Source organism: Leguminivora glycinivorella, chromosome 5, assembly GCF_023078275.1.
Source record: "Leguminivora glycinivorella isolate SPB_JAAS2020 chromosome 5, LegGlyc_1.1, whole genome shotgun sequence".
Classification (NCBI taxonomy): domain Eukaryota; kingdom Metazoa; phylum Arthropoda; class Insecta; order Lepidoptera; family Tortricidae; genus Leguminivora; species Leguminivora glycinivorella.
The window spans coordinates 23155057-23175068 of NC_062975.1; the positions used below are offsets into that span (position 1 = coordinate 23155057).

General features: G+C 35.2%; 1 protein-coding gene across 1 annotated transcript in view; it reads left to right on the forward strand.

Annotated features, from left to right (window-relative positions):
- The window catches only part of LOC125226163 (cardioacceleratory peptide receptor-like), a 233801-nt gene that overhangs the window by 163943 nt on the left and 49846 nt on the right, over positions 1-20012 (forward strand). The window contains 2 exon segments of the mRNA XM_048130067.1: positions 19771-19842; positions 19845-19873. Coding sequence (XP_047986024.1) covers positions 19771-19842; positions 19845-19873 — 101 coding nt within the window.

Here is a 20012-nt window from a genome sequence, read left to right on the forward strand (position 1 = left end):
GGTATCCCGCTGTCCAAAATAACATACTGAATTTAGTTATATATTGAGTATCTACAAAGTAATCAATAGGTATAACGAAATTTAAACATGTAAGAACAACTATAAAACATAAAAAATAATATTCCCTAATCGAAAATAATCAAGCTAACTAACAAACGCTTACGTTTTTATGCAAAAACCATTTATAACACTTGTTCTATCGTCGACAAATGGTCAAGTGGTTGGCGCGACAACTTTTTGTTAGATTACAAAAACAAAGGGACTTAAGATTGTAACACGTCTAGTCGAACTATAAGTGTTCTCAAGAATTTAAGTGACGCCAACAAAGATGCCATAAATAACAATTCAGAATGGTAACTTTCATTTTAGACTACTTCAAAATGATAATTTCACACGCAAACATACTAAAATGTACGTCGCGTAGTATCCTATTTAAACCGCTTCAATGTAAGTACGTCCATAACGTAATAAACTATTTAAAACACTTTTATGTACGAACGAAATGTAATTAACTATTAAAAACACTTCTATGTATGAATGTAACGTAATAAACTATTTAAAACAATTCTATGTACGCCTCCCCATGTAGGAAACTTTACTTAAACTTGAACAATATCTGATACAAATTACAATATGAGTATGAATGAATTACAATTGACGGTATACCTACTAAATAAACGTATGAATAAAATTTACAATAATAAAATTAAGTACCTATTTCATAATATGCTATCCGTCTTCACAACAACAATTGTGTTGCTATAATCAATCCACTACACGAATCAACTATAACAACAGCTTTGATCCAATACAAGATATGTAACTCAACACTATAAAAACCAAAATGAAGGAATTATAAATAATGAATACCAATGTAAATGAAATCTAAGATTTATATAAAACTAACCACTTTAATCAAAATCTATTTATCTTAGTCACGCTGGCGTCAAATATACTATTATGTACATCGTGGTAACGCTAGCGCCAATTGCACTATTATGTACATCCCGAGTCACGACAGTAAACAAAATATATATATATATACATCCTGGTCACGCACACCAAATGTAATATTCCTACCCTATAAATACCTAACTAACATCAATTACCTATTTAGCTAACCTATATAACCATACAAAAATTAAAACTCTAAATTGTATTAAATAAAATTAATTACCATGAAACGAAATCAATCAATTAAGTTAATATCTTAAATTGGATCAGTATTTTGACCTAGTGATCGTTTAGTGTCTATGTAGAACCCAATTTGTAGCCGTAAATAGTAACCAGTCCTTTTCGCATATTATGAAACAGTAATGCCCTATTACGCCTAATAAAATAACCCTAAAATGTCAATAACCAAAATAGATGGATTAAGTCCACAACAAAAATCAGAGTGAATAATAAGTTGTAATTAAAAGATGGAGTTTAATCAAATATAATTAGATTGTTTTAGTTAAATAAAACACAAATAAACAAATGAACATAATAAAATTATGTCAAAATTAAAATAACTAATGTTTGTCAGTAATTAATCTAAAATGTCACTATATTATTAGAAATAGAAAACCAATAGTAAATATAATACATTTTAAATATTTTATTTTTGGGGTTATAGATGTCGCTCCGCCTCCGCGACAGTCCATGGCCATCATCCAGTTACGGGTCAGACCCCTGCCCCAGTTCTGAAGGAACTATTTTGTGGTCCTGAAGGGACATCTTTTCATAATGACAGGACTACTTTCATTTGCCCGAGCCATTATGTTGTGACACTTTCATCACCATAGAGAGGATTTTCAAAGGGACAATTTAAATATCAAATACTGGTAGTAGAGCAGTGTATCTGACCACTCTAATTCTCCAGAATTCTGTAATTTTGTACATCATTGTTTTTTGTAGGTATTTATCAAAATAATATTATCCAAACTGTTAATGTAGTCATTTTGTATCACCTTTCGGACCAAAATAAACCACGATCTTGCAACTTTCTGCCTCGATCCAGTCTAGACAAATCATTTATGATAGGTATTTGGAATAATATGACTTTATATTTGAAAGCCATTATGTAAAAATCACAGGCTCATAGATAACAGAATAGACAGACAAACTGCTGAGGGACAAGCTAATTAAAAATAATCATTTTTATTTTAAAAACAAAATGAATTTACAATCTTACATTATATTGTGAGCTATTTAATTTTATTATTCCCACAATATATTTATTTACTACCAGTAGGTATACAAGGGACCAAAAATATATATAAGGTCATAAATGTATATGTCGAGATTGTCATTTGTCATAAATAAACATAGTTAATATAAATTCCTATAAGCCCTACTAATCCCAAATCAATAATTGAATATCATTAAATGTAAGCCTTCCTGAGCCTACCGTAGGACTCATACAATCTATGTACAAATGTACAACATTTATTTATTTATTTATTTATAAATTCACTCACACAGTTAAAGTCTAACATATTAAGTAACCAAATCCCGTGTTAATGTATAATTGAACTTTCTAGAAAATGAATAAAGACTTGAAAGGAGAAAACAATTTTAATTCTAATATTTCCTATACCAAACAAAATCCTAGCCCTAACAGCTAAACTAACCATCTACTCTACCGACATATTAGCAAACTAGCGATCCGGATCGCACATTTAATTTACTCGCGTGATTTTCCGAAAGTGCAATGGAAAATCTCTAGCTAAAGCTAACTAAGACGGGCGAAGAATAACCCTTTGACCTGACACCCTATTTCTTCACGTGGGCTGGTTCTCACACTAGGGATTGGGACAGCAAGAAGTCAGCCAGACGGGTAAAGTAAAATAGGAAAGTTGGACAAGAACCTGGCAAATTTAAGAAGTTTAGATAACAACTCAAATCGTCCAGATTCCAGGAGCAAAATCCTGTCTTAATAAACGCAGGAAACTGCCAAGAGCTCACTTGGACTCTACTAAAATAACCCAAGAAATGTCCCTTGGTTGACTAGGGCTATAGTTGAACACCGTTAGGTTACCCGCCCTATCCCTCCAAAGAACTGCAAAATATCAGACCAGTTCATCCTACTAAAATAATCTATCTCAATAATTATTTACAAAAGTTATTATTTAACTAACGGAACTAAGTAATATATGAAATCCTTCAACAAAGATTATTCTAGCGTAAAATACCACTAAAGCAATCCAAGCTAAAACATTTCACACATTAAAACACAATTAACTCTTTAACTAATAAGAAACACTCACAAATCTAACCAAACTTTAAAACTTTAGCAACACTATTGTTCTACAACTCTAAACTCTACTAGTACACTTTATAATACTAGCAGTGATCGAGCTCCAAAACAATAACAATTAAGACACTTAAATTTACACCAATTAAACACTGAAATATACGTTTATTAACACAATACTCTATATTATCCTCCAACCCAAACCATACCAGTATCATGAAATACTAGCAAAATCTAGGCTAGGGCATAATATAGGTAATCTAGATTTACCCAAATAAACCTAAATAGAACCAGTCTGACGGTCGAGCGGAAGGCTCTCTAATCCCCCAATGCCAATGAATCAATCCCATGCAATGCCTTGCATCCCATTTCAAACATCCCTTCCAAGACTCTGAAATCCCCACTAGCTCTCACTTCCTCACTCCTGATTGGTATTTCTTAACCAACGCTGAAATTCATAATTTCATACAATATTTAAATAAAACATGTTTTATTTCCTGATCAGAATAAGGTCCAATTTGATCTACTCATAGGGCGTGGCCGAACTAAGTTTTTTTCCACATGTTTGGACACAGGATTGGCTCACTAGACTTTTTTCCATTTGCACATGCTTTAAAAATTGTCTCAATCAACGCTCTTTGTAATATGGTTCAATATGGCTTAAATTTGTTTTTATTGGCTAGTATCATTTAATTGTACAGTTTGAAATTTGACACATCTTCCTGTTGATTTGAATTTGACCAGGCAGCATTTCTTAAAATCCCTACTGCAAAACCTTTATGACTTTGAAACAAGACTCAAATTGGGCTACAAATAAGCATCTAAATATTTTGGTTCACTATAAATCTCCAAGCTCTCCATCTCGTATTTCTAAAATATGATCTACTTGAGACAAACAAAATTTTAATTATCGTGAGACCGAAACAGGAATTTAATCAACTAAACAAAAAATATAATTATTATGCTTGCATATGATGAAACATGGAAGCAAGTTTCTGACATGTTACATGTTGAAAAAATCAAAGCTCTTGTACTCGTAATAATCGAAGACAGCCTTTGTACGGAAATTCGTTCCCTTTCATATTAACGGATAAAAGGGATTTATAAAGCTTATTATTACCAGCCAAGCGTGTAAACGCGGCCTAATCATAATGGGAAATTACGGTAATACGGAGCGAGGTAGGCGAAAATAAATTACGTCGATAATAAATATATTGGCATTTTTGTGATTCTGCTTACCTAATATATGTTGTAGCATGACGCTACAATTTTTCTCGTATTTTTAGTGTCGCTACATCTGTCATTTTCTGGAACTACTTCGGTGTGTACTTAGCCGGTTCGTATTGTGTATGGACTTTTGGCTGTTGTTGATTCAGGTGACTACCGTTAGATGGCACGTATATCATTTTTTTTATCAAGTGTTAAGTTTTGAACGTCATAGCTGGCTGGTAGGATTTTAATAATGTTTCTGGCTGAATATAAATTTAAGAGTATTTAGGATGATTTTGAATTTAAATTTTTTGCGAGGATTCGAGATTCTGAGGAATTTTGTTTTTCAGGCAGATCGATCGGGGCTCCGAGAGAGTGAACGAGTGTGTTTCCCTATTTAACCAATTTTTAGGGTTCCGTAGTCAACTAGGAACCCTTATAGTTTCGCCATGTCTGTCTGTCCGTCCGTCCGTCCGTCCGTCCGTCCGTCCGTCCGTCCGTCCGTCCGTCCGTCCGTCCGTCCGTCCGTCCGTCCGTCCGTCCGTCCGTCCGTCCGTCCGTCCGTCCGTCCGCGGATAATCTCAGTAACCGTAAGCACTAGAAAGCTGAAATTTGGTACCAATATGTATATCAATCACGCCAACAAAGTGCAAAAATAAAAAATGGGAAAAAATGTTTTATTAGGGTACCCCCCCTACATGCAAAGTGGGGGCTGATATTTTTTTTCATTCCAACCCCAACGTGTGATATATTGTTGGATAGGTATTTAAAAACGAATAAGGGTTTACTAAAATAATTTTTTGATAATATTAATAGTTTCGGAAATAATCGCTCTTAAAGGAAAAAAAAGTGCGTCCCCCCCCCCTCTAACTTTTGAACCATATGTTTAAAAAATATGAAAAAAATCACCAAAGTAGAACTTTGTAAAGACTTTCTAGGAAAATTGTTTTGAACTTGATAGGTTCAGTAGTTTTTGAGAAAAATACGAAAAACTACGGAACCCTACACTGAGCGTGGCCCGACACGCTCTTGGCCGGTTTTTTTTTTAAATAAGTTCGCTTTTGGTAGACTTCTGAATCGCATTTCTTCCAAATATCCGTACACTGAGAGAAATTTGCATTGTGAATTTAACAAGTTCGACTTGTTGCGGTTTATCCGTTTGAATCAGCCAAACGTATGTTTAAAACAATATGTATCAGGTTGTTTTTATAAAATCAAATGACAAGTAGCTTGTTGTTTGAACCAAAGAGCACGTAGGCGCTATTTTAACCAAAAAACTTGTTGAACGAACATGAAAACTGGTTGTATTTTCTCTCAGTGTACTGGCGTCAGTCCGTGAACCGTTCGTGTAATCAGTGCCGTGCTTCTCGTGGTGAAGCCTTAAAGTTACTCCCGTGCAGTGCTTCACTTGGTGTGCGTGAAGTGGGGCGACTAGGCCCGTCCGACTACTTCCGCGAGATCGTCGTAGTTGCAGATAGGCGTGTCACTGAATGAAGCGAATTTACCTTATATTCATAAAGAAGGTCTGTTTTAGGGTTCCATACCAAAAAGGTACAATAGGAACCCTTATGGTGCGACACTGTCCGTGTCTGTCTGTCACATTATTAAATATCTCGAGAACTACTTAATTCGTCTCTTCGAGTGTTAGACTGATTTCTCAGTCATTAACCGACTTCAAAAAGGAGGAGGTTCTCAATTCGACTGAATGTTTTTTTTTTTTTTTTTTTTTTTTTTGTATGTATGATACTCGATATCTCCGAGATGCGTAAACCGATTTCCAAAAATTTTTTTTATTCGAACGGGTATAACCCCGAGATGGTCCCATTGCCACCAAGTCAGGGTCTGATGATGGAATCTTGGAGAAATCGAGAGAACTCTTCAAATGTAACAGGCACATGTAATGTTTTTAGTGTATTTTTCAAAGGTACACCAGTATTTTCTCCTGATGGTAATAATTTTATTTATTTAATCAAAAAAGTAACACAGCATTACAGTTTACACTAAGGCCACACCTCGGACACTGGCGATCAAATATATGAAAGAGGCGCGCTCCTAGCACACAGTCTAAGTTCGTGTTGGTGAACGCGTACTATGCTTGTATGAGTGAAATATGACAGGTTGGCTGTTCGCGTTTTTGACAGGTGGTAACTGTGAGGTAACCGAGAGGGGGAGGGCGGCACTTTCAGCGGGGAGCGGGAGTGGCCATACTGTACGGTAGTACTCTTTATTATACTGTGCTAAGGCACTGTGAAACTACAAAATACAAAACAAGACATAAACGATAAATACTACAAAAAAAATGTGTTTATGTGGCTGAGCTAATGATGGAAGGTTAACTCCTCAATGGTTAAGAGTTAAAGGATAATTCTTTCACTACTGTACGCATATTCGGACTGATACTTATAATATCAATAGGAACCACTAAAAATCAATAAATAAATAAACTTTTTAACAAAAAATAAAACCATTTTTATATTATTATTATTTATGATTTTTTCCTTTAATATAAAAATGTTTAGAATCGTTAGCAGACGTTTCTGCTTAATAAAAATTAAAAAATAAAACCGCCTTCAAAAGTAAGCGCGTTAGAAAACACGGAGAAACTAAAAAGCAAAAAATAATAAACCTTTGAATTCAGATTTCTTATCGGATTGCAATAATCTAAACATCCAAATTATAAACAAATCAATTATTTTTTGAGTCGGGGCCAGCCTGAGTATGGTTGGGTGGGGCAAACAGGCAATATCAAGGCGAGCAACAGGGCTGGTACCGACTACAAAAATAATTGATTTGTTTATATTTCAAGAATACATCAATGACAAAAATGCATGGCCTTCTATAACTAAAACTTAATGAATGAATAATGAATGATAATATTTATAATATGTTAGAAGCAAATTTCATAGGTTTGTTGTTAAGTTATATTGTTTCTGTAAATTTGTTATTTATTTTTTAATTTATTTTAATGTAATTTGACGATTCGAAAGAGGTTGTAAAATCCTACTTGAATAAACGATATTTTATCTTTATCTTATCTATATAATTTGGATGTTTAGACTATTGCAATCCGATAAGAAATCTGAATTCAAAGGTTTATTATTTTTTGCTTTTTAGTTTCTCCGTGTTTTTTCAAAATTTTTGTTTTGTTATAATTAATCAAATTTGAAATTTGATTGACGTAACCGGCCCGTATTCGGCCGGCTGACAATCCAAACGGTATCATTAATTAAATGGCCGCCATGGAGGACCTACATAAACTTTTTTTGTCAAATAAAAATAAACGATTAGACTAGACTGTTGCTTTACAAAACACGTGTAATTATGTTTCACACACGATGTTTTTCGCAATCGTGTCTTCGCAATTCACTGACATGATACAAAAGAGGGATCTAATTTCCTACGTCAAATCTAACATTTTTCTCAGTCTCCAAAAATAGCTGCGCGGAGTGACGGGCACTTCAAAACATTTCAACATTCTCGTAAATACAAGAGAGTGATACATTAAGACGATACAGGAGGGGTCAATTCTCCATACAAACGCTCTCGACTATTTCCTCCCCTAGTTTTTGAAGATAGAGCAATGATTTTTTCAACACAGATTATTAATATTTTTATCTGTGTGTGTGTGATTTTTTTATATTCTTATTTTTAAAGACGCTAGAGCCCATCAAACATTTCCAAAAACGGCTTTATTGATTATGGCGCAAAAAAAGGTGTGGCATTCAAAATTGGCGACAATTATCCAAAAAACCTAAACGATCCGACACAGATAATTTCATTGACATTGTTATTCAGATTCTCAAATTTCGTTGCCATTGATTAAGTTTTGAAGGGGGAAACAGTCGATAGCGGAACCTCGATTTTAAACATTGTTTCGCAATATCTTTAACTAAATTGTTCTTAATGGACATTTTTTTCGATAAATCTAGTTAATACCACTATATTAAACTCGAATTCCCAAATTAAAAGGGAGGCTCTTTTTCATTTTAGCATTTTCGCTCCTGGTATCGTCTTAAGAGGAAAGGAGACCGCTTCTCCATACAAATGTTGTCCTGATTTTCTGTGTGTCTCATCTGTTTTCAAAGAATCAAGAGAACCCTCTTTTTCGCACTTGTATCGTAATGCACTATTTCACCACACAACTGGTAAAGGAGTAACGATAAATTAAAATGCGACCGAAAGAAGTGTTTAAAATCGACAAGAGTTACGTATTTGTTTTTCGTACGACGTTTATCAATACAGATGGCCCTCTGAAGTTTCGACCTGACATATAATGGACCACTTCTCGCACTAGTGCGTAAAAAAAGCTCCATCTGTCAACTGTACTAAAATATTACATTTCGATACAAGTGCGAAAAAGAGGAAGTTCGAAACGAGTGGCGATAAATTAAAACACGACCGAAGGGAGTGTTTTAAATCGACACGAGTTACGACTTCCCTTTTCGCACGTGTATCGAACGACGTTTTTCAGTACAGATCGACCTCCGAAGTTTCGACCTGCCATATAATGAACCACTTCTCGCACTAGTGCGTAAAAAAAACACCATCTGTACTGAAAAAAATATTATCTAGTGCCTTAAATGTTCAAAGAGTAACTTATTTCTTCTGTAGATTAAGGAATCAATAAATATTTTTATTTTATTATCTTGTAGATATGAAAATAGCTAAACTTTTCAAATTCTAATATTTCTTAAAACCGTTTCGGTAAAAGTTGTAATGCAGAAATATTTTTTTTTTTTCTCCGTTAATTTTGGAGAAAATCGCACATTCATATAAGTTGTGACATCATGGCCATCATCTCCATTAACTAATCCAACTAAATCAACAACAGGAAATCTTGTTACAAATCCGAACACGGGATATCTTCCTAAGCCTATATAATTTTATCAAAACTTCCTAATAATATCAATTAACAGGCTTGATCCCTTCCATTTATATAAGGTGCAAATGGTCAAAGTTTGAAGATGTTTGCCACCAGGGTCGGTTGTTTTGGGTTATTTCCCGTAATGAATGAAAATCTGCGAATACTAAAAGTTTGTACAAAGTTAACCAGCTAGATAGGAATTTAAATTGATTAAGTTTTACCTACATAGTTTTAAAGTCAAAACAACTCGACACATGGGATTAGGCCTCAGTGGATATGGATCTACATCTACACATGGTGTGTAGAAGCGATTGAACCGATGTCCCGATAGATGGCTGTAGGAGATGCAAATGTTTGCATTATTTTAAATGTTATAATTAATATCGCTGGCATACGTGTCACTGACAATAAAGTATTTTAGGAAATAGAAGATAGATATGATTTTTGTTTATGAATAATAATTACATTTTACATGTCATGATTACTAAGCGTAGGTTATGATTAAGTAAATATTTAACATCATCATGAAATCTCTATTGGTTTCAATAACGTTTTTGTTAAAATATAATAACACTAGCTTTTGCCCGCGGCTTCGCTCGCGTTAGAAAGAGACAAAAAGTAGCCTATGTCACTCTCCATCCCTTCAACTATCTCCACTTAAAAAATCACGTCAATTTGTGATTATTATTTTTCGGCATTTTGTTACACTGCCTGAATTGCCTTTTTCAGTAACTCGCAACCTTCACATATATGTACAAATGGCGGACTTAATGCCTGATGGTGATGGCATTCTCTACCAGTCAACCATCGGGCTAAACAGAGATATATGATAATAATAGTTGAGTAAATTTCCATTTACTATCGTGTTAGGATGCCCTGTTATTGATAGTTTATGTATATGTAATAAATATATAAAAAAAACCGGCCAAGAGCGTGTCGGGCCACGCTCAGTGTAGGGTTCCGTAGTTTTCCGTATTTTTCTCGAAAACTACTGAACCTATCAAGTTCAAAACAATTTTCCTAGAAAGCCTTTATAAAGTTCTACTTTTGTGATTTTTTTTCATATTTTTTAAACATACGGTTCAAAAGTTAGAGGGGGGGGACGCACTTTTTTTTCCTTTAGGAGCGATTATTTCCGAAAATATTAATATTATCAAAAAACGATTTTAGTAAACCCTTATTCATTTTTAAATACCTATCCAACAATATATCACACGTTGGGGTTGGAATGAAAAAAAATATCAGCCCCCAGTTTACATGTAGGGAGGGGTACCCTAATAAAACATTTCTTTCCATTTTTTATTTTTGCACTTTGTTGGCGTGATTGATATACATATCGGTACCAAATTTCAGCTTTCTAGTGCTAACGGTTACTGAGATTATCCGCGGACGGACGGACGGACGGACGGACGGACGGACGGACGGACGGACAGACAGACATGGCGAAACTATAAGGGTTCCTAGTTGACTACGGAACCCTAAAAATGACGCAAAACTTGGAATCCAAAATAAATGACATTCACATTGACACAAAAGTGATCATTGGTGTCGTTGTGTAGGTTACAGGGGTGCTGATTTCAAAATTGATGCACAATATGGAACCAAAACTTATCCAATGGTAATCTGAAAACTATTACATACTTAATGGAATAAAAAAATGATCCGGGCGTGACGAGAATCAGCCGAACCGCAATCGTCGACGCCAGATGCCGATAGAAATGCAGTCTGGCTCTGTCGCGCCAAATATGCAAGAGCGATATAGATATATAGCTACAAAACAGATATTATCGAGAGCATTTGAGAATTTGGCTAAGTACTCAGATAAGGGGAAGCTTGAAAGTTGCACCTATATCACAAACAAGTGAAAGAAGAATAGTTATTTGTTATACAAAGGGGCAAAGTTGTATTTTAACGCCGAGTGTGGAATTGAAAAACGAGCAAGTGAAAGGATTCTATAGTTGAACCACGAGCGAAGCGAGTTTTTTAACACACGAGAAGTAAAATACATTTGCACCCGAGTGTAACACAAAACTTTTCCCCTCACTATAGCGAGGAAACTACAACGCAAAAAATGCGTTTATCACTGCTTCCAGTAATTCCACAGTTGGTAAATCATCTTTATTACTAGATTCACCTACTTTTATCAATTTTAAAGCAATTAATTTGACTTTATTCAAGGTCAAATTACTTTACCCACTAGTGGATAAAATGCGTTTTTACCCGCTGGTATTAAAGGACAAAACACGTGTTTCCGAGCTAGTGAGGGGAAAACTCTTTTCCTTTTAGTTTTTGTGCTGTGCGTTCACGTTAGTATTGGCTTTATCTTATTTTCGTCATGACGCACATCCATCTTAGTAACCTCGTCTCCGACATTTGCAATCTGATTTTATTTAACCTTTACAACCCAACATTAATAAAAACACTTAGTTACATTCTTTTTTTTAATTCTGCTTGTTTTTGGTGAAACCCGTAATTAATCACTACATAGTATAAAACAAAGTCGCTTTCTCTGTCCCTATGTCCCTATGTATGCTTAAATCTTTGAAACTACGCAACGGATTTTGATGCGGTTTTTTTTAAAAGATAGAGTGATTCTAGAGGAAGGTTTACATGTAGGTATAATACCCGTGCGAAGCCGGGGCGGGTCGCTAGTATCAAATAATTTTCACGACACCAACTGGTAGACCAAATAATTATTATGCTGTTCGAAAACGGATAGCAAAATTGAATTTTATCCACAAAAGTGCAAAGTAATTTCATACAAATTTTAACTTGATGCCTTGAGCTGGCAGGTAGAATTTACCTATAAATAATTATTTTAAATCATAAATTGTATAAATTACCAAGTAGCAGTAACAGGTTGAGTGAGTTGCAAGTAGCAAGTTGAGTTACAGGCGTCCATAGGTTACGGTGACCGCTTTCCATCAGGCAGACCGTATGCTTGTTTGCCACCGACGTAGTATAAAAAAGTAGGCTACTCCAATATCCAGAGATAGATTCGAACTAGCATCCTGTTAGTACAACGTAGTCAAAATAGTCAAATGCATTAAACGCTTCCTACAGCGGCGAGGAATTCTGAAATTGAATTTTGAGCGTAGTGGTGGAAATAATATCGCTACCATGTGACATGTGACACACAGAATTACACATCACCTTTGAGGAAATCCCAAAATATGATTTATCGCTGTTGTAAAAATATTACGCACTTAATCGACATATTTTATTAAAGTAGCTTACAGCGGGACAAATTAATCTCGACTGGGGGACAAATGTAACTGGTCCATTTATTCCATGTTTTACAAAGTTTGCATTATTAAATAGTGTGTCCACCATTATAGTTGTCATATGGTAGACGTGTTCAGGGTGGACGTACAAATGTTGTAGAACTATAGGCCCCACTCTGTATATGGTAGACGTGTTCAGTGGATACATGTAGAACTCAACATCATAGTGTAATAATAGAAAAAATGGATTAGTTACATTGCCCACGTTAATATTTCATACTGGCAACCATAAAGCCCTTAAACTGAAAAGTGCCGCTTTGTTCCATTCTTACAGGGAAGATAAGTACACTTTCCAAATGGAATGTGAAAAACTTTATTGAAGGATGTGTAACTGCGTATGATCCTAAGTACGATATGATCTTGATCGTTCTTTCAATTGTATATCAGAAGGAAGCTATAAATAACTATGCACAACTGGAATATAGATACCATGTTTATTATTAAGACGCTACGGGAGCGAAAACGCTAAAATGGAAAGGATGCCCCCTTTCAATTTGGGAATTTCAGTTAAATATACGTTATTAACTAGATTTATCGAAAAAAAATGGTCATTAAGAACAACTCAGTTAAAAGATATTGCGAAAAAATCTTTAAAATCGAGGTTCAGCTCTCGACTGTTTTCTCCTTCAAAACTTATTTAAACGGAACTTCAAAATTTGAGAATCTGAATAACAATGAAATAATTTTGGGACTGTTTTGATTGGATTAGAGTATCACACCTTTTTTTGAGCCATATTGAAAAAGGCCGTTTTTAGAATTTTTTTATTGGCTCTAGCGTCTTTTAAAATAAAAATAGCAAAAACTCAAACCGGTAAATCAGATAAAAATAATAGTAATTTGTGTTTAAAAATCATTGCTCTATCTTCAAAAACCAGGGAGGAAATAGTCGAGAGCGTTTGTATGGAGAATTGACCTGTATAGTATCGTCTTAAAACATATTGTTTAGAAGCGGCGCTAGGCGATGAGAGTTTTATAATCTTTGGGAAAAAGTACACAAGACGTCAACAGGATGGAGAAACTAAAGCTAACATGTAAATAATTGTTACATTAACAGTTTATATTCGGTAACATGTTTGTATTTGTTTAATATCCTTAAAAATATTATAGAAATTGGTTATGATCTGTAAACTGAAGTAAATATGAGTCAAAGAAGATGGATATTGAAAATCATTAGTACAGTAAAATGGACAATTTTGTATGGAATAAAACTATGGAAACGGATTAAATCGCGTATAATGAATTTAAAATACATCCCGACGTTTCGAACTCTTTATTTACAGCGTTCGTGGTCAACGGGTGACTGAGGAAAAATTACAATGTGCAAAAGCTACCCACATACAAGAAATATTAACGAACCATGACCACAAATAATATAGATTTCTAAGGCAGGTTCACACACTATTAATAAAGCTAGTTATACAATATTCAAAAAATTTACCATTACTATGTTAAAAAATTATTAACCCAATTAATCTACACAAAATTGACAAAGAACAAACTGCAAATGTCCAACACAATACAACACAAATGCCATATATTCCATAGTTTTATTTCATGAGTAACTATCGCGGTAACCGAAGACAATATAATTTTGTATGGAGTCAGTCGGAGTCCTGTCCGGAAACCTAAAGAGGCGAGAGGTGGGTCATTGGATAGGCATGTCATTGTAAATATTTTATATATGTATGTATACAAGGTGCTCGCGAGGAACCCGCATGAACCACGCGTTTCTGAGGCAAAAAGAAAGAAAAATGTTATATGAATTTTAAAATTTTTTCGCAAAAATTTTTTTTTTTTTTTTTTTTTTACTTTTTTTGACGTATTTTCACATATAAAGTAATTTTTATCCATGAAGTTGGCAATTAAAATGAGTTCCTTAATTTATTTTTCTAAAAACCAAATTTTTTGGAAGTTTTTCTTGTCACATTTTGACATCTATCAATGACTACCTACTGTGAGACTATGCTCCACAACTGCGCATCAGCGCCGTTAAGAAGACCTTTTCTTAGTAACAATACGGAAATGTTTTTTTTAATTGGCAATAACTCTGAAACTAGACGAAATCTAGAAAAGTTTATATGACATTTTAGTCTTAAAATGTGACCAAGACCAAGAATATGCCGTTAAAGTTATATGGGTTCCTCGCGAGCACCTTGTATACTCACATGCTTCCAATAGCTAGAGCTACATACGAGCTTATACATCTCTGAATAACTGTGGCTACATAATGGAGTATTGACATTTTTAATGAATTTTATGTCGAAGCAATTTAGAGCGCCTTTAAAAATAGGGATATAAAAATGAGAGGAAAGACACCTCGGCGTGTTTCTACTTCTATTTTTAGGGTTTCTCTTATATGCCAAGTATATGCCAAGTTCCATGTTTTCTGCCAGCTGGGACTATACATTCATACTAATTCCCCTGTTCCGCCCCGTACTATTTGTGTGAATCCAATTGGCACTTAGCGAAATTTCATTGCAGATCTGATTTGAGATATTCCTATTTTAGTCAAAATGTTGTCACCCTTATTACTCAAGCGGAGTCGGGTCCTTTGTTCGGTGAAACCGATGGCCACACTTGCCCGGCGATAGCTGGAACAAAACCATTTACTTAATTTTATTGGACTTAGGCAAATGATGAAGATGAGAACTTCGTGTCCATATAATGAAATATTATAATATTTATAATAAGAAAATCTGGGCCATTTTTTTCAAAGTTGTTCACCCCACTTTTTTTTTATTTGGATTTTTTGTGTGGTTTCCACTCAGAATCGCGAGCTCTTTCAATCTTAATAGGAGAAAAAAAGTGTCCCAAGGTTTTTTCCCATTCCGTTACCATTTTTTCACACATTTTGTATGGCGGTAACGGAATGGAAGGTCTGAAAAATGTATGGAAATCTTGGGACATTTTTTTTCTCCTATCAGGATCGAAAACCTCGCGATTCTGAGTATGAATCGCGTAAAAATACCTATGTTACAAAAAAAGTGGGGTGGACAACTTTGAAAAAAAAAATGGCTCATCTATCGAATGAAGCAACTCTCAAATGTGTTGGTCTTGGCGCCATTTTGACGTATCTCAATGTGGGTTTTTCTGTTGTAGTGGAATGGAACATAATCATTGTCGCCATCTACTATCAAGCGCCATCTGAACGAGATAATTTTTCGTCGATGTTTCGGATGTAAGTATTTTTCTTAGACTATATTTATTTTTAACGGAGTTATATTGTGTTTTATATGGATAATTTGAATCCAAGCTCATAATTTACGTCAAATATTTCCCCATAAACAAATATTTGCTTATTTTGAATTTTATTCCAATATTGATGCAAAAAAACCGCCAGGCTTAAATGGGACTGGGCCGGCCACGTCTATCGCATGCATTCGGATAGGTGGGCTAACATAGCCACCAAGTGGATGCCGACGAAGAAGCGAGGGCCGGGCAGGCCCAGGCAAAGATGGCGAAACGATCTTGACGCCTTTCTGAAGAACTGGCCGGAGGAAACAGAGAACAGGGAGTCATGGAGAGCCAGGGGAGAGGCCTTTGCCCAGCAGTGGGACACTCAAATAGGCTAACAAAAAAAAAATGATATTTTGCCTTATTAAAATGTTTTCATGGATAAAAATAAAGTTCCGATCAGAAGTACGAGTAATAGGAATCACTGCCGGGGCACGCCGGGGGCTGTCTACAAAATAATAATAAATAATAAATAAATATTTGGGACTTAACTAAGCCCCAAACTAACCAAAGCTTGTACTATGGGTGCTAAGCGACGATACACATATTTAAATAGATAAATACATACTTATATACATAGAAAACATCCATGACTCTGGAACAAATATCTGTGCTCATCATACTGGGATTCGAACCCAGGACCGCGGCTTAGCAGGCAGGGTCACTACCGACTGAGCCAGACCAGTCGTCAAAAACCCAATATCTTTTTCATTCTTCTCCCATTCATAAGGTAACATCAAAAATCTTTCTTATACTCAATCGATACGACAAGTCAAACGCGCGTCGCGTATGATGATTATATAGTATACCTCTGTTACAGATTACTTACTAGACTAAACACTCTTAAATAAGGTACAGCGGGGCAAATCTCGAGTGGGGGACTACTACACTATTAAGTTGAGTTCCACCTGTATCCACATAACACGCGTGACATCTAAACTAAAATTCACAATTCTGCGGACTAAATTGACAAATGACTGACAGATGAAATGTTACCAGGAACAGTGAAATAAAAATAGTGAAGGGTAATATGTCGATAACAATATATCGACAAGTTGTAAAGTACAAATAACAGACTAGTTTAAATCAAAAAAATACGAATGTTACTTTTAAATACAAGGTAAACATTTTGGTTTGTTCAGTTTTCGAGGTAGTGGATGGATAAAATGCGTTTTTACCCACTAGTTTTATAGCATAAAAAGGTATCCGAACCAGTAAGTAAAAAAAATATGTTGTCCGATAATGAGTAGTCTTTATTATAAAATATTATTCATTTCCAAGCTCCGTTATTTCGTCATCTTCATCATCATCATCAGTTACATTTATAATAAAACGATCCTAGACATTGTCCACTAAATGGTCGAGTTGTAACATTTTGTCCTCGGTTTTTATTATGTGATTTACACAATCTTTTCATCTTTCGGCTGTAACACAATAATTATTGTAATAATTCATTTGTAAAGATTCAATAAACTATCATAATAAATATATAAATTTCATTTACATTATTGCTGGTTTGAAATTAACATTTTATATCTAATTAGGGGTCTACAGACCTTTCGATCTGTCGAAATCACAAAAAAAGTTGGTATATTGATTAAAATATCAAATTGCCAATTTGATTGTACCGTCTGGGTGCACCTTAAATCTACGGTGTAATAATAATTTTAATATCGATAAGAACGGCACTGGCCAAACTGTGGCAACATTTGTTCAAACTTACTTGTCAATTTGGTCCGTAGGATTATGGATTTTAGTTTATAACCAGTGGACACTTTAATTAATAATGGAAACATTGTAAAACATGGCATTTCTGCGACGCGAAACGAAAACGAAACGCCGCGAAAGGTGGTCTGGCTCTGTCGCGCCAATACTCACGAGCGTTTCGTTTCGTGAGCGTTGCCGAATGAAACCTTTTTACTGACACACATTGTCTGTTTTCATTATTGTTTACGTTGACGTGTGTTTGCAAATATTTTTTCTTTCTTTCTTTCAATATCATCATCATCATTATCATATCAGCCGAAAGACGTCCACTGCTGGACATAGGCCTCCTCCAAAGATTGCCACAATGACCTGTCCTGCGCCACCCGCATCCAGCGGACTCCTGCTAAAAATAACAAGTTGTTTTATAAAATTGGTTTAAGGAGGGGAGAGTATAGTTTAATTTTATTGCCCCTGTTAAAGTAAGCTTCAGTGTGCGTAGCCGAATTCACAAACGCTTCACGAAACGCTCACGGAACGTGAGCGAATCGTGGACGAATCGTGAGCGAATCGTGAGAAGAATCATGAACGAATCGTGAGCGCATCGTGAGCGAATCGTGGACAAATCGTGAGCGAATCATGAAGCGTTTGGGTATTCGGCCACGCACAGGTGTTAATTAATTAGGTACTCTTGAATTGAATGTAATTAAATTTTATTAACACAACCACTTTGTTTTTATCTCTCAAGTCTCGACATTTCGTTTGCCAGCTTTGCAAAATTATGCAATAACTTTTATCGTAAATAATAATTTTTTTTAAATGTTTCGCTTTCGTTTCCTAGGTACTTACACTACTAAGAATGAAAGTATTTTGCTTTTAATTTTATGACACATTTGCTTTTCATTGGGCATAAAAATATGTTTTAGCCAAGAACGATTTAATACTGAATTGACAAAGCCCATACAAAAAAGCGTATCTACCCCTGAAATGTATGGGCGTTTTAGGCTTAAAACTAGATGGCGCTGTTCGCAGCCTGGAAGTGGCCAAAATCATATTTTCCCCAAATATTATTGCGTGTTTTTATTTTTTATGAGATCAAATAACATAATATTTCTTTATTTTAAAATCATGATATCACGTTAATACACATTTTGAAAAAAAAAAAATTGTAGGCATCACCATTGTAGTTATGATAGTATTTAATAGGTGGCGCTAAAAAAATCGAAGTACGATTCGAGAATTAAGTATGTAAATCATATATAAATAATCCTTGGTTTTAGCTATAATCGTTCAGTCAGAAATAATACGAGATGAATCGCGGCAAAAGTATCTGATGAATAACTTTTCTAAGTAAATAACTACAGTACTACAGTTCGCGGTCAGAAAATTAAATATGAAAGTTATCCTTTCTATTTATATTTATTTATTCAATTACTATACATGTGGGTACAAGAACATTATTTTAAATATATAGCTCCACAAAACTGTGGAGTCAAATCTCGCTAATAAGTACAACAAAAACAAAAATATCACTATAATTATAAACCATAATAATCTCTTAAACGATCCAGTGGGCATAATGGCCATAGGATGTCCAAGAGATATTGTTTTAAGTTTATCTTGGTCTATTTTTGTTTAATGCTTTACAGAATGGTAGTTAACTTCCGAAGCCTTTTTTGATTCCGCTACATTTCACACTAACCCCGTGGCTTGCGTGGGCGACGGTCGCGCGATGGTCGCGGGACGGCGATGCGACGCATACGAAATCAAACTAAACTAAACTAAACTAACTGTTCAAGTTGTGGTATTGTACCTGAACTAAAATTTTCCATTCATCATCATCTTCATTTTAGCCGTTAATCACCCACTACTGAGCATAGGCCTCCCTTCGTGTACGCCACTTATCTCGGTCCAGTGTGCATTGCCGAATGCACAAACGCTCACGAAACGCTCACAATAATATCTCTTTTGTAGCTATCTATCTCTATAGCTCTTGCGTATTGGCGCTACAGAGCCAAACTACATTTCTGCTGCGTTTCGGTGGCGTTTCGCGTAGCAGAAATGCCATTCGGCTACGCCCCCTTTTTTTTTGACGGAGTGGGAATGCTTTTACGCACGATGGGCTACGCCCCCTGGGCTAGTCTCATCCAGAGGTGCCCTGCAGTTGTTCGAATATCGGCCTCCCAAGCCAATTTTAAAATTATTAATAATAATGTATATATTTTATTTGTCTGCAGATCTGTTCGTGGGCCTCGTTCTGGTGTTCGCAGATATCGTCCAAAAACATACGATAGCGTGGCTCGCGGGGAGTTCATGTGCAAATTCGTCAAATTTCTGCAGGTAAGCCAGTTTTTTTTTATGGGCTTACTCTTGACCACAGACTAGCCAAAGGCATAGACGTGGCCTACGATGCAGTGAGCTTCGAATATTTTCTGAAAAATATTAGAATTCTAACAAGAAAAGTTTTAATATTGTCTTC